General features: G+C 38.4%; 1 protein-coding gene across 1 annotated transcript; it reads right to left on the bottom strand.

Annotated features, from left to right (window-relative positions):
• Positions 1–3,218: 3,218 nt before the first annotated feature.
• LOC143850324 (uncharacterized) lies at positions 3,219–23,732 on the bottom strand. Its single transcript, XM_077359603.1, has 23 exons — positions 23,607–23,732; positions 17,263–17,342; positions 13,678–13,764; positions 13,521–13,571; positions 12,917–13,034; positions 12,740–12,796; positions 12,418–12,482; positions 12,215–12,298; positions 9,689–9,739; positions 9,510–9,572; positions 9,298–9,344; positions 9,083–9,152; positions 8,938–9,000; positions 7,506–7,595; positions 7,114–7,152; positions 6,807–6,956; positions 6,632–6,709; positions 6,264–6,349; positions 5,688–5,736; positions 5,252–5,332; positions 5,073–5,166; positions 3,822–3,931; positions 3,219–3,496 (listed from the first exon to the last, which is right to left on the bottom strand). Exons 1-22 carry the CDS (start codon positions 23,722–23,724, stop codon positions 3,876–3,878), a joined length of 1,677 nt encoding a protein of 558 aa, XP_077215718.1. The 5' UTR covers positions 23,725–23,732; the 3' UTR covers positions 3,219–3,496; positions 3,822–3,875.
• Positions 23,733–26,664: the final 2,932 nt, after the last annotated feature.

Consider the following 26,664-nt stretch of genomic DNA (forward strand, 5'->3'; position numbering starts at 1 on the left):
CAACAATGTACAAGGGCTTTTCAACACTCTCCAAGGGGGTTACCAAGCCTCTCCGAGGTGTATCAAGTGTCAAAACAAGTTTATCAGGTAAATATATGGGACTTACCAACAGCAAATAAGGGATTATCAAGTGCAAAAAATTGTGATTCATGTACAAAAGGGTTTACATAAACCATCTATATTCGGGTCATCAAACACTAATACCAACTTTATTAGTAGGGTACCAACTCTATAAGAACAGTTTCAGAGATAATAGAAGCACAAGCCCTAACTCACCATTTTAAAAGGGTTATAAGATAGGGTTATCACACACAATACAGACAGGGTTATTATCACACACTAAAGACAGGGTTCAAACGCATTAATGGAAGCACTAATCCTAAGAGAGTAGATAACCTACTAACCTTCACTTACACTTCGTGGGTTTCAGGCGTTAATGAAGAAATTTGCAAGAGGTTGGTGGTAAGTTTGGGTATGTGAAAAGTAAGAGAGAGAAAAATCTACTATAACGTGTTCTTTTTGGCATGAAGGGTATTTGGGTAAAGGGCCATGTCAGAAAAAGGTGTTTCGACCTCCGTTCACAACTTTTCAAAAGGGTGTCACCCATCCACTATTTTTACATTTTTCTGTCACCAATTGACAATTTTTCCTAATTAAAAAAGCATTTGCCCTTAAAAAGTCATATTTGTGAAAGTATACTTTCATAAATTTACAAGGGAAATGATATCAGCACAACCATATTTTGATAGTTTCACAAACCATCTTGTATCTTTAGTATTTAAAGAGCTGTAAAAAGGTTCTTACATTTCCCAAAAAGCTCTCAGGAGCCAATTAAAGAAGAAAAGACAGCTGGGTTTGTGCAAATATCAAAATATGGGTGTGCTGATAACATTTCCTATTTACAATACATCAATATAATAATATCAACATATACACATTAAAGGCCATGTATTTTTTTCAGAAAAATAGTCATAATAATCACACAGCACATCACATAACTATCTTAGTATGTATTGTATGCCATTTATCTACTAATTTGCGCAATATGGAAGCTTATTTTCTTAACCTCCACCCCTCTTTCAGACATCAGGGACATTTCAGGAAGTAAAAACTCAAGTATGATTTCTTCTTCTTTTTCTTCTTATCTCTCTTAGGCAGCATAGCTAATTATCATATGAAAGGTGAGAAGAGAAACCTTCTACATGTTTGTTAGTTAGAGACCTCTCACGTACCTTGTTTTATGAACAGCATTACTTGTTTTGAATCTTTTGATACTAAAACCAAAAGAAGAGACTGTAACTAGTACTACTTGCAGACAGCAATGGCAAAGAAGAAAATGGCTTTGACACGCTGAGCATGGAATCTGATACATCTAGACTTGTTTTGGGCCATGAAAGGCGGTATCTTCAAGCCACGATTCATGGTTGATCTCCTTACAAACTATCTCAAACGCATTCGTGATCTCCTTACAAACTATCTCAAACACATTTGCATGGCTGGCCGTGATTCCATTCATTATGGGGAGCGGGAATTCTCCTTCGATGAAACTCCAATATTCCGCTTCAAACTACACAATCCCGGTTCAACGAGACTCCGATATCTCCCTTGCATTCCTTGCAGAAACCCACCTGATAATTTTGATGATGATGATCAGATTTATGATCAGAATGGCAGAAAGATCAACATGAATGAGGTACAAGAAGATTATGATTACAGCTATGGGTGTGAGGAAGAAGAGATTGATTCTAAGGCGGAGGAGTTCATAGCCAGGTTTTATGATCAGATGAAATTGCAACCAAAGGCCCAATATTTACAGTATAGTGAGATTCTTCATAGAGGTATGACTTGAATAAGATAGCAGAGGATAGTTATCTATTCTTTTTTCTGTTTCCCCATTTACACATTTTAATTCATGTTTTCTTTGAGAGTTGAGTGAATAGACAAAATTCCATATACTTTCTGCTGGGAATTGCCTTGTTTCCCACGTTCTTGTTACCTAATACATGATGAGCACTCACATTGCCAATTTGTTATGTAACTATTCCTATATAGAATAATGACATCCACGTACACTATAAAATAGAATTAGTAATACGTAGTGCGTGGTGATTTGGGAATCTGATAACAAGAACACCAAGACACCATTCAAGCTAGAACTTGCGACAGCGATGGTGACTCTTTGGTCGACATTGCGGCACTGTGTAAATGCTGAGAACTTTCAATGGAGTTTTCCCATATTTCAGAATAATGGGTTTTTTTTTTCCAATTTCGATTTCTCGGACCAGATGAACTATAGAAATAAATATCACATGCCATTGTATTGAAGAAGCAACACCATCCATGAAATCTTGGTGTGATCTGAACCTATATCTGTTATCTCAGATTGTGTGATTGTGCTGAGAATCTGAGATGGTTGAGATGGTTCACTGGTTACTTGTTCACACCTTTAATCATTGAAGGGGACTCTGCTGATGTTTTGGCATGGGATAGTAATAAGGCGCCTGGTCCGTAGAAATTGGCATCATTATTTCAGAAACTCAAGACCTTTGCTAGATTTTACACCTGGAGTTCTCCCATATGAAGTAGTCCCCAAATGACCACGCTAATAGGCTAGCAAAAGATGGGGAGGAAACTATACATGGCCAAATTTCATCTTTTAATTTCGTCAATATCATATCATTTATCCATCACATATAACTTAATTGTTGGTCTTTATTTGTTCTCATAGAAATCACTTCTGCATCTAGCCAACCATTACCTTGTTTCACTGTTAGGCTAAATCTTGTCTCTTCTATCCACTTCTTTTATTTTTTTTCCTTCATTGCAGCCTAACTTTCATCTATTCAAATCTTACATCACACATTTATATGATTATCTAAATCTAAAACCTAGTCCAAAACCAAAGAGAGAGAAATATGACTCAATATGTCATTCAAAAAATGAAGTGACTAATGATTAAAAAAAAACATGTATCTTTCGGATATATGTACACCGTTTTTTTATCTGAATAGTATATGTAGACCTATTTTATAATCAGGCGACAGAGTCACAACTTATCATTCAAAAAATTCTTTTATCAAAGCATCTATCAATATTGTGCCAATCTATCAACATAATTTTCATGCTTCAATTGGACGACACCAATAACACAAAAGAAAACGAAGGATTTCAAAATCCAGTCAATCTATTTAATACCCAATTGGAGGAATGCAAGAAAATGAAAATCCAAGTTGGAATCCATACCTTGGGATTTTTATTGAACATGTGTTTTAAGCGCAGTTAGGGGATCAGAGAGAAATAATTGCATTTCAAAAAGCAACCTTACCCATAAGAAAGAACAATAATAGGTTTTGTTACAAAAAATATTATCTTGATGCCACAAGGAGTACATTGCCTTCTACACTGCACCTCCTAAAGCATCCACTTTCTAATCGTGCAAACAAGCATAAGCCTCAAGTTTTGTGTGTGTAGCCCTCCAATGCAATTTTCCCCTACACTAGAATTGAATTAAAGTATGAATCTAAATCTTAATTCATATGCATGAAATAGTAATATAAAGCTTAATTCATATGCATAAAATAGTGGCTATACCCTATTCGAAGAAGCAAGTGGGACACTCCTACAAGGCTATAACAGCAATGGAAATAAAAATTGAAATCTTTGAGCTTTTTCCACTTTCTAGGATTCAGAAGAAGCTGCTGACTAACAAAGCCTTCCTAAACCATGGGAAAAACTTTAACGCTACTATATGGGAAATCCATTTAGGTTTTCCTATGTTAGTATTTGAAATTTGGCTAGAATTTTTTTTTGTTTTGATTTACCTCATAAAAATGATTTAGAACACTGTGACAATGCTAAACTTCGTATTAGCTTCCCTAATGAGGTTTGCTCAAGTATGCCTGTAACTGTCCTGTTGCTGCCAAAATAAGACCTGGAATTGCAACACAAACTGTTAGAGCCAGAATAGTGTCTTTAAAACCAATGCTTGTGGTCCTAATGCAATTAAATTTATAAACTCATATCTCTAGACTTCTACTAGATAAACTCAAATGAATGTGTTAAAGCACTATAAACAGTAAACTGAATCATGTAAACAAAGAAAGCTGCTGAAAACCCAAACAAGATGTGACTGTTGAGATAAAGAGAAACCATTGGACTTGAAAGTATATTAGTGTTGTTGGAACTATAGTTACCGGAAGCGCCCTACTTGGGTTGGGAGTTCTGTTCCATGGAAGCTATTCTTCTCCATTCCCAAATTTAGAAGAAGAGTGCTTCCCACACGCTTCCTTTTAATTAAGAGTACCCTTCCTATTTAGGTGATTCTTTTCTTGTAGAAGAGTGTTTTCCCCATTTGGTAATGCCAAAGGAGTGTATTTATAACTTAACAAAACTTTTTTTTTTGGAAAGAAACAAAACATCCAAAGTTTCAAATAAAAATTAAGTATTTTTTTTTTTCAAAAACTAAACATTAAATTTAGGGAACTGTTATATACATAATTACTTAACCCTTCTAACACACTTCTCATGCAATAAAGTTTTTTTCTTTTTTTATGAACAAGTGATTAATTAGAAAGGGAAAAAAACGGCCGCAACGAATACAAAGAAGAAGAAAAAAGGAAAATAGAAGAAAAAGAATAAAAAAAGAGAGAAGATTACAAATCAGGCATATCACCCAAAATAGCATCGTTACAAAGAATTCCAAGGTTCGATAGCTTGTTAGCTTTGGAATTTCCTTCACGGTGAATGTGGGAAAAAGAAATATCTCACAATAATTTATCATTTAAAATAAAAAACTTCAACAGGCAGCAAATTAATTAAAAAAAATTGTTCCATTCTCCTTCGTCAACAAATCAATTAAAAAGGAATTGGTCCATTGTACTGAAACGCATGTCATTTTCCTTGTGTATTATATTATTGCTCGTGGTGCAGTATCCCTAACTCACCATTATGAAAAAAAGTGCTCAGGTTGACGGTGATGCATTTGCAATACATTAAAAATAAAATCGCAATGCTTAAGAGATTTATTAAACATTTTATACAGAGGTAGGCCTATTCCCTTCACCAAATAGTACCTAGAAATAGAGCTGAAGGCCTCCCGGGTCTTGATTTGAATTCTGGGTGAAACTGCACTCCCACATAGTATGGGTGGCATGGTAGCTCTAAAACCTGCTCATGGATAAAATAACAAATTCATATTTTGTTTATACATAGAGGCATAAATTAACTTATGCTCATTTGCTAGACACTTTACCTCCATTCTTTTTCCACTTTCATCCCTTCCTACAAATTTTAGGCCGGCATCTTCCAGTTTGTCAATAAACATTGGATTCACCTTCAGTGCAGCACTTCCGTAAGCAAGAATTATGGAATGTGATACTCATGGATTTAAAATTTGGTTTTTTTTTCCAAAATTTGGTCATTTCAGCCGAAATTTGTACAATTTTGGTCAAAATGACCCAATTTCGCCCGAAATTGAGTCGTAAACCGAAATGTAAATGATTTCGGACCCAACCGAAATTTCGGATTTCGGCCGAAATTTAAAACAATGGTGATACTTAAGGTTCAAATGTAAATAAACATCTCAATTTAAAACTTCTCTGCTCCATTGCTTAATATGGTACTCCATGTCCAAGATTAAAAAAATATGGGCCAGATACCATTCCATTGCATCGAGTTTTAAGACTAACCTCGTATCTATGCCGATGACGCTCATCCACGTATGCAGACTTTTGGTATCTAAAAATTAACAAAAGCTTATTTAGACATCAAAACACATAATAGGAAGAAGCCAGTAATTTTGTATGCCACGTTGTACCAACTACCAAACATTCATGAGTAGTTAATAAGTAGGGTACAACTCTGGTCAGGTTCAACCCGAAAATAGGTCAGGTCGGGTCGGGTTGGGTATCTTTCAGGTCAGGTTCAGATTCACATTGAGTTTTACTAACCCGGGTTGAGTTTGGGTCGGGTTCGGGTTGGAAAAAAGGGTTCCTCGGGTTGGGTCGGGTTGAACATCATCAGGTTGGAACTCGCGCCGGGTCAGGTTCGGGTTGGGTAAATGGTTCCTCGGGTTGCCTGAACCGAGTTGCACCCCTATTAATAAGTGGTCCAAAGTTTTTGTGCTTCTGACGTAATGCTATGGGCACATCTGAGGAATTAAATGGTCTACAGTTTCCTACTTTGTAATAATGTGTTTTTTCTTGCATCATATGTATGTAGTATTTCTAGATCAAATAAGTAGGTGAGATAGATCTGAGGCATACAGCTTTGAAGCAACACAATCAGGAGTCTGAAAAAATGTTCTTCGAGATCCTAGTCTCATAGTACTTCCCATATGTGTTCTTGAGCCCTGCATGTGGGTATGATATGATGGTGAGAAGCTCGGAATCGATAAAGGGTATTTGATTATGTTATAATCATGGTTTTAAATTTCGGATTTCGGTGGGGACCGAAACCGGTATTTGGCAAAATTAGAAATTTTGCCATTTACCAAATTTCAGTCCGAAATTTCGAGACCGGTACCGAAATCGAAATTTCGGTTTTTCAGAAGTCCGAAACCGGTACCGAAATCGAAATTTTAAACCTTGGTTATAATTAGTTATTCACTGCTAAATTTAGATCCACTACATACCTCCGGCATGAAAATTACAACAGGATCAGGTGTTTCCAGGTCAAATTCTGTGCTGTTTGCTCTTTCAAGGCTTAAAATCTGACCACATTTGAAAAAAATAAATAAAAAATAGTACTTTAGATAGTTATGATTCCAAACAAAAATTAAAAGCCATGAAAGAAGAAAGATTACAGACGGATCTAGCGAACTCGATCACAGATATCTGCATTCCCAAGCAAATGCCAAGATAGGGAACACGATTTTCCCTGGCATACTTGGCTGCCAATATCATTCCTCCCACTCCACGATCACCAAATCCACCAGGAACCAAAACACATGCAGCATTCTGAAAGTGTAAATCTTGTCAAAAGAAAGTTTCCGTGGTGATTATTAATATGATATAAAATTGGGCTTACTTAGACGCTTGCAGAAAGCTATGAATTTTCCTCAAGTATTATGATATGAAGAACAACAAAACAAAACTTATCCATTTAAATTTTTACCCTTAGAGTCTCCCAGGCAGCGGCATGCGCCTCTGGTGTCTGTACAAGTAAAACATATGCTTAGGATAAAACATATTCATTAAAAGAAATTGTATGAAACACCTAAGGCCCTGTTTGGATGGCAAGAAAAACTTTTCTAATGGAATATTTTTTCTCTGGAAATTTTTTTATTTCCACAGTTTGGAGAGAAATAATATGATTATGGTTAATTTAGAGGAATATCATCATAAATTGACGGTCCCTCTAAATAAAAATTGAACAAGGTTGGTTCAAGTTATTTTTTTTCATCGGTGGAAAAAAGTAGGCAATTTTACATATAGTTTTCCTTTCCAAACTTTTCCACAAAGTTCCAGCAATCCAAACAGGGCCTAAGTAAGTTTTAGACATCGTACTGCTTTGGCACTCTCATCTTCAAGGTCAGAAGCTGCAATCCATTCAACAGATGGCTTCAAGGAACATGCAACACAGGCATGCAGAAGGGCCTGCAACATAAAATGGAACAGAATGCTCACTTATAAAGTTATAATTGATTATACAGATAATTCTGAAAATAACCAAAACTCTCCCAGTATTCAGGATTTGGAAAATCAGAATAAAATTATCTCAACCGGTTAAGACAAGCAATTACTTGTAGTGCAAAAAGAATCTATTATACAAACAATAAGATATCCCATAAAAACCAGTCAATGAAACTGATTAATAAGGCAAGGTTTTAAATTTCGGTTTCGGTTTCGGTTTCGGTGGAAATCTTGTAAAATCACGAAAATGTCTGGAAAATATGCAAATGATGAAATTTTTTAATCTTTTAAAAAAAAATGCAAATGATGAAATTTTAAGATGAAACTTTGGTCCATCTTATTCCATGTTCGAGAACTGTTAATGCTTCTTTGGTGGCTGCTTATATTTTAAGGAGGCCGTGTGCTTGCATGGGGTGCCGAAGTCCATTGTTTCGGACCATGATGTGAAATTTATGAGTCACTTTTGGAAGACTTTGTGGAAGAAATTTGGTACACAGTTCAAGTATTCCAATACCCATTGTCCACAAAACAATGGGCAAACCAAGGTGACTAACCAGACTTCCGAAAATTTATTAAGGTGTCTCTTAGGCGAGCGAGTCTACATGGGATCAGATTTTAGCCTGTTAAAGTATAAAAGATTAAATACTGCCCTTCTCCAACAGCTTAAGCTTTTGGAGAAGTTGGTAAGTTTCTAACATGGTATCCGAGCCAAAGGTCTCGAGTTCAAACCTCCCCGATGTCAAAAAAAAAAAAATCCACATGCAATGGTCGACCCAAGGTGGGACCACATGTGCCACGTGTTTGCCAAGTGGGCCACACGTGAGGGGGAGTGTTAAAGTATAAAAAATTAAATACTGCCCTTCTCCAACACCTTAAGCTTTTGGAGAAGTCGGTAAGTTTCTAACATAGCCCAAGCTGAATATGCGTATAACTATAACATTATTGTTAATCGCAGCTAATTCCATTAGTACTAACAATATAACTCAACAGAGCAGACGTCTTCTCATCCGGGGCTTGCAGCCGTGGACCCTCAAGTCTTCAAAGGGTATCAATGGCGACACAAGCGCAAGGCCTTGAAGACGATGATTAGTGACAAGTAATTGAGTGCATATTTTAATCATTAGGGAGTTTTCTACATCCATTTATTGAGTTTGCTATCCGTTTTACGAAGTTTAGGGTTATATTGGTCTTTTCCACTTAAGTTATGTTGAATGAATAGGAGTATTTTAGGTTTTTCCAATTATTGTAAAAGGGGTCATTAAGTGAAATCATGAAGAGCATGAATTAGCATCGGCTATTGACGAACCTTCAATACTGACAAATACGAATCTGATAGGCCAATGTACTTTCCAACCATGGCAATTTTCACCTGAACAATGTAACACACTTGAATTATTATTAGGAAGTAATTAGTTTACAGAAAAGCATAATGGGTTGTCAATGATACAGACAGAATTGGTGAGTTTGTCAAAAGTCTCTGCCCTCTTTGTCCACTCTAGTAAATCAGGGGCTGTACCGATGCTGAAAAAGACCTTTCGTAATTAGTCAGGTAACATAATCACATTGCATTTCATATCTCATTTCTAACATAAATTGTGTTGACAAACATTGGGCCCCATGCAGATTTGCATTTGATGGAGAATACCAATAGAACCATATATCTCACCTTGGAAAATTTAACTGTTTCAAAATGGCCATATGAGCATTTTGGTTCTGGAATTAGATTGCCAGACAAAATTATAGGTAAGAATGTGGAAATAGTTTGAAGAATACAGAAAATAACAGTACAAGATCCAACGTAGTCAGAGTATGGTGAGACGTAGTATTCAAATAAAACATCTAAATCATAAATTGATCCCAGCCACTCACTGAACCCACCTTAAGTAAAAGCGGAACGTGCCATATGTTTGGAACATCATGTACGTTGAGAATATTCCCAGCCTATGGAAAAGAACATGATAACCAAGTATGAGGAGAATTACAATTACAATTATTAAAAAGAAAAAGAAGGAACTTAATTTAAGAAGTCATAAAGAAGACCGGCATGAACCACTCACTGGAACATGACAAAACTGTGAAAGTTTCTCCTTTGTGCTTTCGAGCAGAGGCTGAAAAAAAAACAAAAGATATATTGTCATGGACCAAATGACGTTCAAACATCTTGGGAGAAGTAGAAATATAAAGAAGGCAAGAAAGATTCACTTGCTGAAAAGTTGAGAAAGCCCAAAGTTGAGTATATACTTTTTACACTCCTCCAATATATTCAATAATAAAGGTTATACAATGAATAATAATATCAAGATATTAATCTGGAGAAGCAGCACCAGGCAAATAAAACATGATTAAATATATGGGATTAAGAACAATCCATGATAGAAATTTGTGAAAGAAAGGGGTGTAGCATCCATGAAGTCTGCAATCAAGATCATCATCACTTGAGCCATACATAATCAGTCTCGAAGAAGAACAAGACCTATGCATAAGAAATAATTCAACATTCCCATTGACAAATGGCATGCCAAACATACATATGTGGAAAATGAAGACCCAGATGCTGCAGAAGGGTGTTGCCAATACATCATGAGAGTATTGCCCGGTGGTTAGGTCAATATTACTTCAAATAATACCATTAACATAAGCTGATAACTGCTACTTTTGGGCAAACATCAAGGATGGCGTGCAGCTTTAAAAGTAATCAGCACTGCTAAAGTTTGTTTTCCCCTAGGAAATTAATGATAATGACGCAAAAAAATAGTAGAATGGTGAGAAGAAAAGAGTCAAAACAGAACTCCATCCCAATGAAATTAACGAGTCAGCAGGAAGCTGGCGAAGAAGAGCACCAACAACAAAAGAAAACAGAACTCCTTCACCAAAGAAAAACAGAATCCCCAAAGGTTTAGGAGCTGAGGAAAAGCCAGAGAACAAGTATAGCCAGAAGATGATAGACCTCCTGGATCAGTAAACATGGCTTAGCCTGAGTATGGGGTCCTGCTCTAAGGATCACGTGTCTCCAAGCCCCAACAAGTGCAAAAACCTAGCTCATGTATTTTCTTTTCTATTGCATTTTTTTGAATTTGTATTCAAGGGTATCATGACCCTAGTGGTTCTGCTCTTTTCCTTAGACATTGTTCTAAGGATTGGGCAGTAATCCTGTTCTTGTTATTGTATCATCTTTCTTTATTTAATATACTGGTAAGGAACCGCCTAACCCCAGCTTACCCATCAAAAAAAAAAAAAATGGAACACCCCCCCGCACTCTCCTCCCCCAACCCCACCCCCCCCCCCCCCCCCCTCATCTTTATATTCTGAACAAGATTTTTCGGCAACCCAAGCCAGCTTCAAAGGAAGGCGCTTCCTTTGAAGCTCCCTCCAGAAGGGGAACGAGAGCTTCACCCAAGGGCACAGATTCCATTTTCCCTCGTCAGCCTAACCCAAGCTTACCCATAAAAAGAAGAAGAAGAAGAAGAGAGAGTTAAAGCTGTAGTACTGGGGCAATAATGTCAGCAGCATTGCAGGCTCAATTAGAGTGTGCTTGTTGGTGTGCCTGCTGACAAGAATAATGTGGTGGAGCAAAGCAAGAACTTTAGCTAATTGTTTCAAAAAGATAAAGCATGATCAAAAAGCAACAAGGAACATCATCTAGACTAGGTCTATATCATTACCACCTAAATCATAATTTGGTGATAAAAAACTAAATGCCTTTTTCAAAATTAAAGATCATTATAACAAAAGAAACATAAGATAAAAGCAACAAAAATGAGAATGAGAACAATGACAAAGCACTCTGTAAAGATTGAGAGTACTTTAATAGCAAGGAAAGACCAATGCTTAAATCTGCTCTATCAACTTGTTCCTTAGCAAGAGAGTTTGCTGCATCATAAGCAGATTGAGAGATGTGTGCAAAGATAGAATAAAGTTCTCAAATCAAAGGCCTACTTGGTGACGTTTGCTAATCTCCAAGGGCCTGGGTTCGAGCTCAACATGCACGCCATGGTGTCTGGTGAATCACCCTCCACCCAAAGAGTTCTTGACAGCAACTTGTAAAGAGTGAAGATATGGGAAAAGAAGAGAGAAGAGAGGAAGAAGACAAAACTCTAGGGAGAGAGCCTATCCGTATCATTCAAAATCTAGGAACACAATGAGTTATCACATACTACAAATAACTAAAATAACCTTAATGATGACTATATAGGCTTTTCTAACATAGAAAAACGAATAAAAATGTCCACAACCATAGGCATAGTGCCCGAGAAAGTCCAAAACATGCTGGAATAGACAGCAACGCAGTGAATGAAAAGAAAAAATGTTGCTCAAAAGTATGTGTCAAGGCACATCAACATGCCCTTGTTAGAATTTTTTTTAGGCACTTATCCAGAGGCATTGTTAAGTTAGAACTCAGAAAAAATGGCTAAAGACCATGGGGATGTGCCTAATACAGCATAAAAAGATTCCATAAACCAGAGATTTTATAGTAATCATTGGGGCCTCATTTTAGATATTTAGACAATAGAAAAGAGAAAGTAGGGGGAAAAAAACCATCCAGCATCAGCAACCACATTTAGTTGCTGTTGAGTGAGAAATACCTGAGCAGAGCGACATGCTAAAAGATGCGGAGTCAATCCTAAAGCCCTCAATTCTCGCACACTATGTTGTGTCGGCTTTGTTTTCTAGACAATACACATGACAATCAACAGTTACCTTGCTGAGTAAATCTAGAATGGTATACAATGATTCCTTGCAATCCTCTACAAAAAATTAAGACGAAGGTAAAGGCAAGAAAATTTACCTGCTCACCAACTACACCCAGTACAGGTATAAGGCTTACATGAATGAGGCAGAAATTTTCTCGTCCTGGAAAATGGCATTAAAATCATGACATAAAGACGGTTAAATTTGGTTTGTGATTAATGATTAAGTAATTGGTTCCTGCTATGATGCCAACCACACACAAACAGATATATACATCCCTAAAGCATAGGACAAGATAAACCACAATATTATATAAGTAAAATCATTCACAGAAATAAATCACTGCAGCAAAAGTCAACATAAAAACTATCATCGTGGTCATTTCAGACAAGAACATAAAACAAAAGATGCAAGTTTACCAACAGAAAATGACAGCTGGCGCAAGGCCTCAATGAATGGCATCGATTCAATGTCGCCTGATACACACATAAAAGAATATAAATGCAATTAAGAAAATAACACCAAGAATGACTTTAAGACTTTTTCGGCATTAGGAGAGCAAAGAGTTCATTCATAGATAACTTCATAGATCTTACCCACAGTTCCACCCAATTCTATCACACAAACATCAGCTGAGCCATCTTTTCCATCAACAGGGATAACAGCCACGAATTCGATCCAGTTTTTAATGGCATCGGTAATGTGCGGAACAACCTAGAAGACATTGAAATACAGTTGTTACAAGATTAATCTTCAAAATTGTAATCGACGTTTTAAATGTCGGTTTTGGGCCTTTTGGCCACCACCGAAACCGAAATATTTCAGTTTCAGTGGAAATTTTGGCCGAAATCATGTAAAATTTTGACTTAATTTTGGTTTTTTTTTTTTTTTTTTTTAAAAAAAATTTCCACCAAAATGTTTAAATTTCGGTGGAAATCTGTAACATTTCGGTAGAAATTTTGTAAATAAGGGTCAAAAATAATTTCGGATTTCGGCGAAAATTCTCCTTTCGGGGAAATCATGTAATATTTCAATTTAATGTACTTTTGGTGTCGGAACCAGCCGAAATCAGAAATTTCGGCATTTCGGACGAAATTTAAAACCATGATTGTAACCAGCATTATTAGTAGCTATTGATGCATGGATACAAGAACATGTAAATATCTGATTCAGTTAGACTGGAGTGTCTGACATCATCACCTGAACAGTTTTTCCGAGATAATCGCCCCTCCTTTCCTTGTCAATGACAGACTGAACCAGTACAAAATAAGTACCATAAGAAAACTCAGAATATACTCACGATTATTAGCTCTAAAAGGTTGAGCAGCATGATATTCACATGAAAGAATTTATGCACCTGATATATTTTTCCTGTGGTAATGTTGTTTTCTCTGGTGAGTGTTACGTCCAAGAAACGCTCATAATTTCCCAGATCCAAATCAACCTTGTCGAGGGGGAATTGGACATAAAAAAACAGTAAGACTTAAAGGTAACAAATAAATTATAAAAGGAGATCAATGAATGTAAAAAGGGAGAAAAAAAACAGTCAAAACTGGGAGGGTGGGTTATACAAGGAGAGATAAACGAGTGTTACTGCATCTCTTACAAGCAATATGCAAGATTATCTATCATCCCTTCAGATTTTGTGCAATTAATGTACCTTGCAAGAGACGGATACCTACAGACCTTGCAAGAGATGGATACCTCAAGTGATCAAAAGAGGAAATAGACCAAAATCAAGGACATGGAGATGCCAACATTATAGCATGACTAGTCAACAGAAAGGTAAGCACCTCCATTTGGCACACCACGGTTTGCGAGGATCATGGTTTTAAATTTTGGTTTCAGCTAAAATTTCGGACTTATCCGAAACCGAAATTTCAGGCGAAATTCTATTCTCGCTAAAGAAATGCCATTTTTTTGGGAAGAAATTTCGACCGAAATTACCGAAATCGGCAATTTCGTACTAAATTTGGAAACTGAATAAAAATTAATATTTTATCGCAATTTTCGCCGAAATTCCCGAAATTTTGACCGAAATTTCGATCGGTTTCGGTTTCGGAACGTTTCGGTGTCGATGCTCACCGAAATCCGAAATTTCGGTTTCGGTCGAAATTTAAAACCATGGCGAGGATACCTCTACGTCAATCAAAGACATTTTGAATACTACTGAAGTGGAAAACCCCATAGAAGGAGGGTCTCATAGAACTTCCACTCATTAAAAATAATGCATCAGGTATGTTGAAGGACTTAAGAGAGGGCCCACTAACAAATGATCTATATTACTTAGAGGAAGTTGTTTTTTATATTAGTTTGAACTGGATAGACCTGGCGCAACGGTAAGGTTGCTCCATTGTAACCTGGCGGTCACGGAAACAGCCTCTCTACCAAAGCAGGGGTTGTCGCAAATATCGCTCTCGGGAATTTCTAGGCAAGGAAAAATCTTGGGACATGTTTTTTTTTTTTTGGATTTATATCGATAAAAAACGATAAAAATAAAATTATTTAAAAATATATGAAATTTAAGAAAAAATAAAAAATAAAAATATCATAAAAATATCGGGATAAAGTGATATTATCGCAACATTTAATGATAAAAATGAAAATGTAGCTATATTTTTAAAATCTTGGGAATATTTCAGGATTTTGTTGTTTTATCAAAATGTCGAGATAAAAACGCAATATTTTGAAAATATCGGAGATATTTAGGACATAGAGCACGGGTAAGGCTGCATACATCTAGCCCTCCCCAGACCCCGCAATGGCGGGAGCCTCATGCACTGGGCCGCCCTTTTTTTTCTTTGAACTTGACAGACCTAATGGCATTTCTTGTAAATAACTACAGTAATATAAATATAATACTTCTTTGGGTTGGGGTAAAGCAACCCACACGAATTCTTTCTCTACACTTACTTTCTTCTCTTTTCTTCTACTTCTACCATTGAATCCTCATGCATAGTTGAAGATATTCCAACAGTAACATGGTATCAAAGCGGCGATCATGGATTCCAACACGTAGACTGAGATCTAATCTTATGTTTCTTCTTTCTCTTTTACCTCATCCATTATTGGGGATTGCACTATTCTTCCTCTTTTTTCCTTTGCAACCTCTTTTCTCTTATGCCTCCTCCATTATTGGGGATTCCACCACTCAATGTGAAACCCTCATGCCTAATCTTAGCCATTCATGAACCCTAAAATTCAAACCTCTTTTGAAACCCTAGATCTACACTATTGAAAACTAGGTCTATTCCCACCCCTCTTCAAAACCCTAGATCTTTTTTTGATGAAGATAACAAAAATTTATATAAAAAAAAAGAAGCAATTACACAAGAACATCATTGGGCAGCAAAGGCCCAGAGTACATAATAGATCTAGCCACATCTGACTTAGGCAACTTATTGGATAAGTCATTAGCACTCCTCAAAATGTGTGTGAAAACAATGTTCCACCCCATAACCATATCACCTAACAATAAACCACTCAAGCCACCACGGCCCCGTGCCATTGCCCTGAGACGAAGCAAGCATGCTCGAAGAATCACCCCAACCTTAAGTCTCCCTTCTAAATGACTAAAAAAAGCACGTAATCCGAAATGTAAAGCCTATCACTTTCTTTTTTCAATTGTATGTAAAGCCTAACACTTTTGGACTAAAATACTCTCTAATAAGGGTGTCAATTTTGGCTCGGGCTCGGAAGCTCGCTCGAGCTCGGCTCGAGCTCGGCTCGAATCCTTAACGAGCCGAGCCCGAGTTAGGCCAGGCTCGGCTCGGCTCGGCTCGGCTCGTTAAGGCTCGTTACGAATTTAATATATTTAAATATATATATTATATATTAATATATACATTAAAAGGGTTGTCCATGGAGTGAAAAGAGGGGGCAAAATATGTCACTTCATTTTTGGAACCCCATTTGTTACTAGGACCACCCCCCATAGCGTAAAAAAAGTAGTCAAATTACACTAGTAGGGCTGTCCAGGGAAGATGAGGGGTGTGAACATAATATAACCCGAGCTCGGTAAGGCTCGCGAGCCGCTCGAGAGCCTGACCGAGCCGAGCCCGAGCCCGAGCCGAGCCTCACTTGTGAGCTTAACGAGCCTAGCCGAGCCGAGCCTGGCCAAGCTCGGCTCGGCTCGTTTAGACCCCTACTCTCTAATGACTTAAGGAAAATTAATACTTGATGGACCCTACTTTTATGAGTTATTCACTCAAGTGACTTAAAGTGATTTTATAACAAAAAACACTAAGGTAACCCCTATGACTTAAAAGTAATCAAATAACATTATGAAACTAATAAAAGTCTCTTTTAACTGATAGGACTCATCTTCCTAGATTATTCCTTCTTGGTTCTCGTGAAGGATGCTCCCCCATCAGTTTTTTTCTATTTTGGGATTGTAGCTTTTTTAGAAGCATTGTTTAATTAGGGCTGTTAGTAGAGAATAATTTAGGAGTAACTATGTTTGGATAGGATTCTTTTCAGCAAGTATGCTTAAGAGTCTTTCACGCAAGTCGTAAGAATCTATCTATATAATATAAAGCCTATGCCCATTTGACTATATGATTTATTTTTATTTATTTTTTGGATGAAGCACAAACATGTGAATTTTTGAATAAACATTCCATGAGTTGTATTGTTCAATGCCATGTAGAAAACAGATAAGAAGGGTGACAAATACAGCACCATGAAAGGCTACTCATTGGAGAAAATCTATTTGCACATGTGGAAGCAAGGGTGAATAAATAAATAAAAGTACAATAACAAGATTGAACTATGAACAAAACCAAAGGCTCCGGTATTATTGTTCTACTGATCCCATTAGCAATTTAGCACCCAACAGCGCATGGTTCCAGTAAATTGATCTAAAGCCTATGCCCAAAATCCACATGTATAGTAGGTGCGGGATAAGGAAAATGTTATATAACATGCGTGGAAATGAGCAAACCTCTCCACCATCATCAAGGACGAAAACCTCCCCGTGCTCAAATGGAGACATGGTCCCAGCATCTGTGTTCAAGTATGGATCTGCACTCATACAACAAAATGCATAATGGGTTAAGATCCGGGGGGGAACGTATTTGCACCAAGCAAAAGAACAACAAGAGAAGTAAACAGGTGAAACTGAGAAATGGCAGAATGACAACAAATGGGAAAAGAAAAGAAAAAAAAAAGAGGAAACAGTCCCAACAAAATTCATGTGTAATAAATTAAGAAAGAAATAGGAAAAACTAAGGGTTATCAGATAAGAGTGATGGCAATCTCAAACCCAACAAAACACAAAAACAGTAGAAAGAAAAATGATTCCAAAAAGAAATTCTTCATTTATCCAAAAGCCATAAACATAACACCAATGGTATAGTAGAGAAACCAAGGATTCTACAAAAGCTTCACTTGTGCAGAAAAATATAAATGATACGGTGATAAAAAGAGGTGAAAAACATAGACTGTGACAGGAAATTGGCAAATGCACCAAAATATATATATAAAATAATAAAAAGCACCAAAGACAGAGAAATGGTCAAAGAAAACTAGAATGAAAAACCAAATCTACATGTCCACAAAAACCATGAACCAGAAGCAAATTAAACAGCATAAAAACCAGAAAACATATGCAAAAGATAGAATTTTAAGACGAAACATCATGAAGAATAAGTACAAATACACACCTAGAAATCATCACATAAGCAAGACGGCCATTCATAATGGTTTAATAACATCGATCACCTGTCGTGGATGTCAAATAATTCAATATGTACCACATTTCACATGTAATTCATATAAATATTTATATAGAATATATACACCACATTCCACATGTGATTCATATTGTTAAGTATAAAAGATAAATAACGCCTTTCTCTAACAGCTAAAGCTTTTGGAGAAGCTAGTTAGTTAACATGGTATCAGAGCCAAAGATCTCGAGTTCAAACCTCCCGGATAGCAAAATCCACATGCGATGGTCGGCCCAAAGTGGGACCATATGTGCCACGTGTTTGCCAAGTGGGCCACACGTGCGGGGGAGTGTTAAGTAGAAAAGATAAATAACGCCTTTCTCTAACAGCTTAAGCTTTTGGAGAAGTTGGTTAGTTAACACATATAAATATAATTATGGTGGTGGGGAGGCGCGCGCCCGGGGGGGTTGTGGTGTTAGCCGAGTTGGTGGTGGCCGTGGGCTCTCTTATTGCAGTCACTGTCGGAGAGAGGGCCACCATGTTGATACTTGCTATACGCTTCATCCAGAGCTCTGCCGGTTCCGCTCTGCACACATTTTTGTTGCTGGCACTACTAATGTCCCTTCCTCCTCGCCGGTTGTACCCACCTCGCCTGATGATATCTTTCAGCTATCCAGGGCCGATTATGAGGAGTTCCAGTACCTTCGTCTGAGCAGCCGCCCACCCACTGCGGGCTTTGTACAGCCAGATAGTTCGCCTACTACTCTTCTCACTCACTCCAGTCCCTGAATTATTGATTCTGGGGCTTCCAATGACCTGAATGGTAACTCTTCGTCACTTAGTTCATTTAGACCTTTTCATTCTCTACCTCAGTCGGTTACTTTTGCCAATGAGACTACATCACCCATCTCTGGTGTTGGTACTCTTTCACCCCATTCGAACTTTACTTTATCTTTTGTCCTTTGCGTTCCAAATTCCCCCTTTAACTTGTTTTTTGTTAATCAGATTACTAAAGCCCTTCACTACTCTGTCTCATTGTTCCCTTCTTATTGTCTTTTTCAGGATCTCTCAAGTGGCAATATAATTGGCTCAGGATGTTAGGTGGACGGCCTTTATCATCTTCAGTGTACACCGCCGCCCACCATTTTGCATAGTTCAGTAAACGCCTATCAGTAGCATTACCGCCTTAGTCATCTTTCTCTTCAGCAACTCCAGCAGACATCAATCATCCCTTCCCCACTTCAGCCCTTTCAGTTCGAGTCATGTGAACTCGGGAAACGCCATCTTGTGTCCTTTCCCCCTCGAGTTGTTAGTCGGGTCTCGAGGCCTTTTCAGTTGGTTCATTCTGATGTATGGGTCCCTCAAGGACCATGTCGCTTGTTGGATATAGATACTTTAATGTTTTTGTAGATGACTTTCCTCGGATGGGTTTTTACTTAAGGATCCGATCTGAGGTCTTTACTGCTTTTCGCACTTTCTATGATGCAATTACAACTCAATATAATTTTCCTCTTAGATGTTTGAGTTCTGTAATGATAATGTTAGGGAGTACTTCTCTACCTCTCATGGTTTTCAGAATTTCTTAGCATCCCATGGCATCATCCATCAATCCTCTTGTACTTACACCTCCCAACATAATGGTGTGGCTGAGAGGAAGTTGAGGTATCTTCTTGATATGGCTCGCACCATGCTCTTTCAAATGTAAATTCCCAAACTGTATTGGAGTGATGCTATTCTTACGGCATGTTTCTTAGCTAACCGCCTTCCTTCTTCAGTCCTAGGCAATCATTCTGCCTTTTCTATATTACAACCTCCTGTTGACCCCTTCCCTCTTACCCCACGAGTCTTTGATTGTGTTTGCATTGCTCACAACCTTACCCCGGATTTAGATAAATTAGACCCCTTGAGCTGAGCGTTGTGTCTTCCTGGGCGATTCTCGTACCCAGGAAGGCTATAAGTGTTACAACCCTAGGTTTCGTCAACTCTTTGTATCCGTCGATGTTGCCTTTTTTGAGTCTCTCCTTCTTTTCTACACCTCATGAGCATGGATCTACTACTATTCCTACATCTCATGTACTGCTTCCTCTTCCGGTCCTTCCCGACCCGGCTCCACTATCTCCTCCTCCTTTAGAGGTGCCAGTGGCTCCTCCCATATCGGATTCTGCCCCTTTACAGGTTTCGGCGGCCCCCCTCCTCCTGCTAGTAGGAAGGTCTGTCAACGGCATCGGCATGCAGATCCTCCTCCGCCTCCTCTCGAGGCATCGTCTCTTCAGGTGGAGATCCCGGCCTCTACCTCTTAGGTATATTCTCCTCATACTTCTGATGATCATGTAGATGCTCCTATTGCCTCACGCGCTCGTTCACGCACACTGCTCATCCTATTTCATCTTATGTTCCTTATGACCATCTCACCCCGTCATTTCGTACTTTTGTATCCTCTTTGTCTTATGTTTCCTTGCCTAAGTCTGTGCAGGAGGCTCTTGCTCACCCTGAGTGGTGTGCTGCTATGGACAGTGCTCTTAAGGCCAATCATACTTGGGATATCGTTGCTCCTCCTCCTGGTGCTCATCCTGTTGGTTGTCAATGGACCTATGCCATCAAATATTTTCCGGATAGGACAGTTGAGTGCCTTAAGGCACTCTTGGTATCCAAAGGGTACACTCGGACCTATGGGATTGACTATGCCGAGACCTTCTCTCATGTTGCCAAAATTCCCTCTGTGCGTTTTCTTTTTTTCTCTCGCCGTCAATCATGGATGGCCATTGTATCAGTTAGGCGTCAAAAATGCCTTCATCCATGGAGATTTGGCTGAGGAGGTGTATATGGAGCAACCTCCTGGGTATGTTGCTCAGGGGAGATGTCATCCTCGGTATGTCGGCTTCGTAAATCATTGTATGGTCTCAAACAAACCCCTCGAGCTTAGTTTGGAAAGTTTAGTTGTGCTCTCATGAGATATGGCATGAAGCAATGTGCAGTTGACCACTCAGTGTTTAGTCATCAGTCAGGTGTTAGCCATGTCCTTCTCATAGTGTATGCGGATGACATTATTATCACAAGGAGTGACACAGTTGACATACAAAGGTTGAAGGTCTTTCTGCAAAAAGAATTCTCCACAAAAGACCTTGGACACCTTCGATATTTCTTGGGGTTTGAGGTAGCCTAGGATGACATTATAATTACAGGGAGTGACACAGTTGGCATACAAAGGTTGAAGGTCTTTCTGCAAAAAAGAATTCTCCACAAAAGACCTTGGACACCTTCGAATTTTCTTGGGGATTGAAGTCGCCTATTCTGGTAGTAGTCTCTCCCTCTCTCAGAGTAAGTATGTACTAGATCTGTTGGATGAGACTGGTTCTACGTAAAATGAAACCAGCTGGTGTTCCCATAGACCCAAATACAAAGCTGCTTTCAGAGAGGGAGACTTGATGGCTGACCCTGGCAAGTACCATCGGCTAGTTGGGAAGCTTATTTATCTCATTGTTACTCACCCGGATATCTCATATGCAATTGGGGTAGTTAGCCAGTTTATGAGTGCTTCACGTACATCCCACTGGGTAGCTGTAATTCAAATTCTTCGATATTTGAAAAGCGCTCTAGGGAAGGGATTGCTTTTCAAAAGGCATGGTCATTGAGGGTAAAAGGTTTCGGTGATGCTGACTATGAGGGTTCTCCAGTAGATAGACGCTCCACGACCGGCTATTGTACCTTTGTGGGAGGTAACTTAGTGTCCTAACGAAGTAAGAAGCAAAATGTTGTAGCCAAGTCGAGTGCTGAAGCTGAAGATCAAGCATGTCTCATACTAGCAGTGAGCTTATCTGGATACATTCGCTTTTATCTGAGATTGGATTTTCATCATCATCTCAAGCTCAGTTATAATGTGACAATAAGGCAGCTATTCACATTGCTACCAATCCGGTCTTTCATGAGCGTACTAAGCACATAGAGGTGAATGCTAATTCATACAGCACAAAATCCAAGAGGGCGACGCTACCTTCACACGATCAGCAGATCAGTTACCTGATACCTTCACCAAACCCTTGGGTAAAGCCAAATTAAGTGATATTTGTAACAAACTAGGAACGTATAACATATACATTCCAGGTTGAGGGGGGGTGTTAGAAGTGTGTATGTGTGTAGATGCCTAAGGGCATAGTTGTCATTGTACCTTTCTCTCTTTCATATAAATACATAAGTGAGGGGGAGAAATCGTAACTCACTCTTTTCCTCTTTTCTCTCATCTCAACAATAATAAATATTGCTATAGTATACTAGTAATGCACGTAAGGGGCTATTTCAAAAAAAAAAAAAAGTAATGCACGTAAGGGTTTGGTTTCGAAATATGTTTTGGTTTCGATATCGTTTCACTGGGATGGTAACGAAAACATTCCAGTCATTTTGTGTCAGTTTCGGTAGAAATTTAAAACCATGTTCATATTTTTCGGTGATTTTCCAGGATTTCCATCAAAATTTTCAAGCAAAATCGAAACGTTCCTGTTTTTGTGGTTGTTGAAACTGAAATTTAAATACTTACCCAAGATATGGGTATTCCTATCTAATAGGAATGAAATCAAATGCTTTAGACATCTTTAAAGAACATAAAATGAAGTTAGAAAATCAAGATATGGGATTTGTGAGATTTTTTTATTCTTGAATTCGTGCATGCTTTTATGTAGATTGATGTTATAAATAACTTTGATCAAAGTGTTAAGTTCTCGAAATCTGATCATAGTTTCATGCCATAAGCCTAGAATCTTATTGTTGTCTAGATCTGTAACGTCCTTCCATCATTCAACACATTTTTTTTTGAGTTCTTGAGTTACTAATTCTTATTTCTAAGCAACCCTACTTAGTTGTATTTCGTCCTACCTCAAGGGTTTGTTCTATAAGAACAGCCCCTCCCTTTAATCAACAACATAGATCCTCTAGAAGGTGAAAAAATCCACCTGCCACTATACCCTAACATCCGGTTTTTTTAATGGAAGAAAATCCCAGCCCTTACCTCACCATACACCTGTCTTTGCAACACATCCCTTTCTCTGAATTTTCAAATGAGAAATCAACAAAATATGAATAATGAGATAAATTCAGCATTGGCCTCAAAACAAAGAAAATCACGAAAAACAGCATAAAGAGAAACAAAGTTCCAAACTCAGGAAAACCAACCACAGCAAAACCAATTAAATTAGGGCTTTGGCACTCGTTAAGGAGCATTGGAAACATAATTTTACACATGTTTTGAGACTTTTTTTTTATCAAAACATGTGTACAATTATGTTTCTTGTGCTCCTTAGCAAAACCCATAAAATTATAAGGGTTTTGCTAACGAAGGTGCATTGGAAACTGAATTTTACACATGTTTTGAAACTTCTTTATCAAAACATGCGTAAAAACCTGAAAAAATGCGAAAAATGATTGCAAAATTCAGTTTCCAATGCACATTAACGAGTACACTTAGTAAAACCCATAAAATTATAAAACAACATTAAAAGAGAACACCACCACAACCCATGAAAAGTACTCCAACATAAAATCAAAAAACCAATAACCAGACTAAGATAAGATCAAAATATTCAAGTATGAGATAAAAAGAAGATGATAGAGAGTATAAAAAAAGGACCTATTTTGATGGAGGTGACTCTCAAGCCACATGCTTTGAGTACTACTCCTATGCTACTCGCTGTGACTCCCTTCCCAAGCCCACTTACAACCCCCCCTGTAACCAAAACGTACTTCATCTCTCTCTCTCTCTCTCTCTCTCTCTCTCCCCCCCTTTTTTTATAGTATCCACCTTCTGTTTGTGTTTTTGTCCAGCAGAGAGGGAGAATGGAGGAACAGTAAGAGAAAAAAAATGGGCCAACAATCAATCAGTTTTGGGTCATTTTCAAGTTTTAGTTTCAGCGTGGGAGTGTCGGAGGTGTGGGGTCCTTGGGGGTGAATCTAACCGTACACGTGTCGGTGTGTAAATTGATCTAGACAGTACATTTGATGGGCCCACCATGGTTGATCTATTGCCAATAAGGTGCAACTTAGGTCGGACTCAACCCGAACCCGACTCAAGGTGGGTTCACATTTCCTTTGGTTGGGTTGGATTAGGGTTGTGAAAAGACAACCCAATTTAATTTCAGGGTTGCGTTAGGGTTGAGGCATTGGGGAACCCTACCCGACTCGAACCTGACCTTTGTCCTCTAATTTTATCTTGACTTACGAAATCTTAAGGGTAAGGTTTTTTTTTTTGTATTTTTTTTTTCTTGCCTTAGGTCCAAACTCAACCCGACTCAGATGGGGAAAAAAAGAAGACCTAAACGGCCCGGGTTAAGGTTGAGAAATTTAGAGGCAGGTTGGGTTAGGGTTGGGGGAATGCTATCTAGGGGTTGGACTAAGGTTGGCCTCAGCCCTACCCGACAAACCCTGAAATGCATCCGTAATTGCCAAAGAGTAGAGAAAAGAAGGTTAGTTATTCCAACTAGAGAGGCCCACACATGTGGGCCATATTACCAAAACAATTTTTACCCTCCAATTTATGGAGATTTAGGGTTGTTGCCTACTTTCTCAACCACCCATATTACAACGTATAAATTCAAGGGTTAGGATTGTTCAATCAGGGATAGATTAGGATCAATGAACAAGTGGTCCCCACCTGTAGGGACCCATAAGTTGGATAGATCCAATCATGGATTGCGTGCAAAGTGTACTGTGGAGATGCTGAGTGTTAGATCCCATGGGAAGATTCCCACGTATATTCCAAAGTGGTGTTGATTATTACTTTTTCTTGGTACCAAATCCATTTTGCACGCTCTCTAGATAGAAAAATCAACACATGAACAGATTGGAAAGATCCAATCATGGATTACCTTCACTATATGGCATGCTAGGTATTTCAAACTTTTGATGCATAGCTTAATTTAGTGGGATTTGCTAGGGATCATCGCAGAAGGCATTTCCTTTATGGGTTGTTGCATGTAAGAGCAGCCACCTCAGATGAATTAAATGAATAAGACAAAATCTGAGCCTCTGTGGCTGCTCTCACATGCAACATCCCAACCCTAAAAATGCCTTCTGCTATGGTGCCTAGCAAATAAGATTTTCTCTCTTTTAAAGTTTTACTACGCAGCGTAGAGCTGTAGATTGGGATTTGCTAGGCAATTTCATGCAGAGAAAAGTACGGAATGTGGGCCGATGTTTAGTGAAAATATGGATTGCGGGCTCCTTTTAAAACAAGAACAAAAAAAGGGCTAAACTTCAAAATCGGGTGGTCAAAAGACCCCGATACCCTTATGATATCGACAAGAGTCCTCCTTTTTCATTACTGCCTCTTAAATTGGCCCGATTCACGAGGTTTTTTTTGTTCATTTAAATGTGTATTTGAACCACGAGAACCTTGGGTTCGTTTCTATCTTGGCCGTCGGAAATAACTAGAGACTGATGGATCTTGACACATGTTGGAAAACATTTTGGAACCCCGACGTTATTGTACTTTTTGGAACACTGACGTTATCTTTTCTCACTTATCTTTTGGCTTAGAACGGTAGACGTTATCTTTTCTCACTTATCTTTTCAACATGTGTCAGGCATCCATCCGTCTCTAGGTATTTTAGACGACCAAGATAGAAATAATGGGTACGCCGGCGGAAAATAATGGGTACGCCGATGGAAATAATAGTTACAGAGAGGGAAATAATGGGTACGCCGATGGAAATATTGGTTACAGAGAGGGAAATAATGGGTACACCGGCGGAAATAATGGGTACGCCGATGGAAATATTGGTTACAAAGAGGGCAATAATGGGTACGCCAGCGGAAATAATGGGTACGCTGGCGGAAATAATGGACACGCTGATGGAAATAATGGTTACAGAAAGGGGAATAGGAATAATGGGTACCCCAGCGAATATAATGGGTATGCCGATGGAAATAATGGTTACAGAGAAGGGAATAATATTTACAGAGAGGGGTATTATTAAAAGACGCCACCGTTTCATATTGATGTCCACGTGTCGTGGATCCGACCGTCTATTCATATTAATGACGACCAAGATTTAAAGGAACCGAAGGACTCTGGGTTCACAGAAAGATTTCAATCCAAACCAAACCGACTATGCATAGAGCCGCTAGCATTCCAAAAAAAATTTTCAACACGTGTCAGGCATCCATCCGTCTCTAGGTATTTCCTACAGCCAAGATAGAAACGAACCCAAGGTTCTGTGACTTCTGTCGGTTCAAATACCAGACGAACCAAAAGAACTTCATGAAACATGCCAGTAATGAAAAAGAGGCTGAATGACGTTTCTGTTGATGTCAGAAGGGTATTAGGGTCTTTTTCCAACCCGATTTTGAAGATTAACCCGTTTTTTATTCTTAAAAGGTGCCTGCAATCCGTGTTTTTACTAAACAATCGGCCCGCATTCCGTACTTTTCTCTTTCATGCAGAACAATTTCATAGTTCACTTTTGCAGGAGAAGACAGCCTTCGAGGCTCACTTTTTAGCGGATTTTGTCTTATTCATTTAATTCATCTGCGGTGGTTGTTCTCTCATGTCATGCAAAAGTGAGCTGTTAAATGGCTTTTCACAAAATTGCCCGGCAAATCCCACCTCTGCTTATAACATCATTTGATGAGGCTACTCATGTTGGCACTACCTTGTTTTAACAATTACACAAACTGAGCTTGTCTTTGCT

This window comes from Tasmannia lanceolata, unplaced genomic scaffold (genome assembly GCF_043159265.1).
Source record: "Tasmannia lanceolata isolate RefF3 unplaced genomic scaffold, GAP_Taslan_0.1 ptg000002l, whole genome shotgun sequence".
NCBI lineage: Eukaryota > Viridiplantae > Streptophyta > Magnoliopsida > Canellales > Winteraceae > Tasmannia > Tasmannia lanceolata.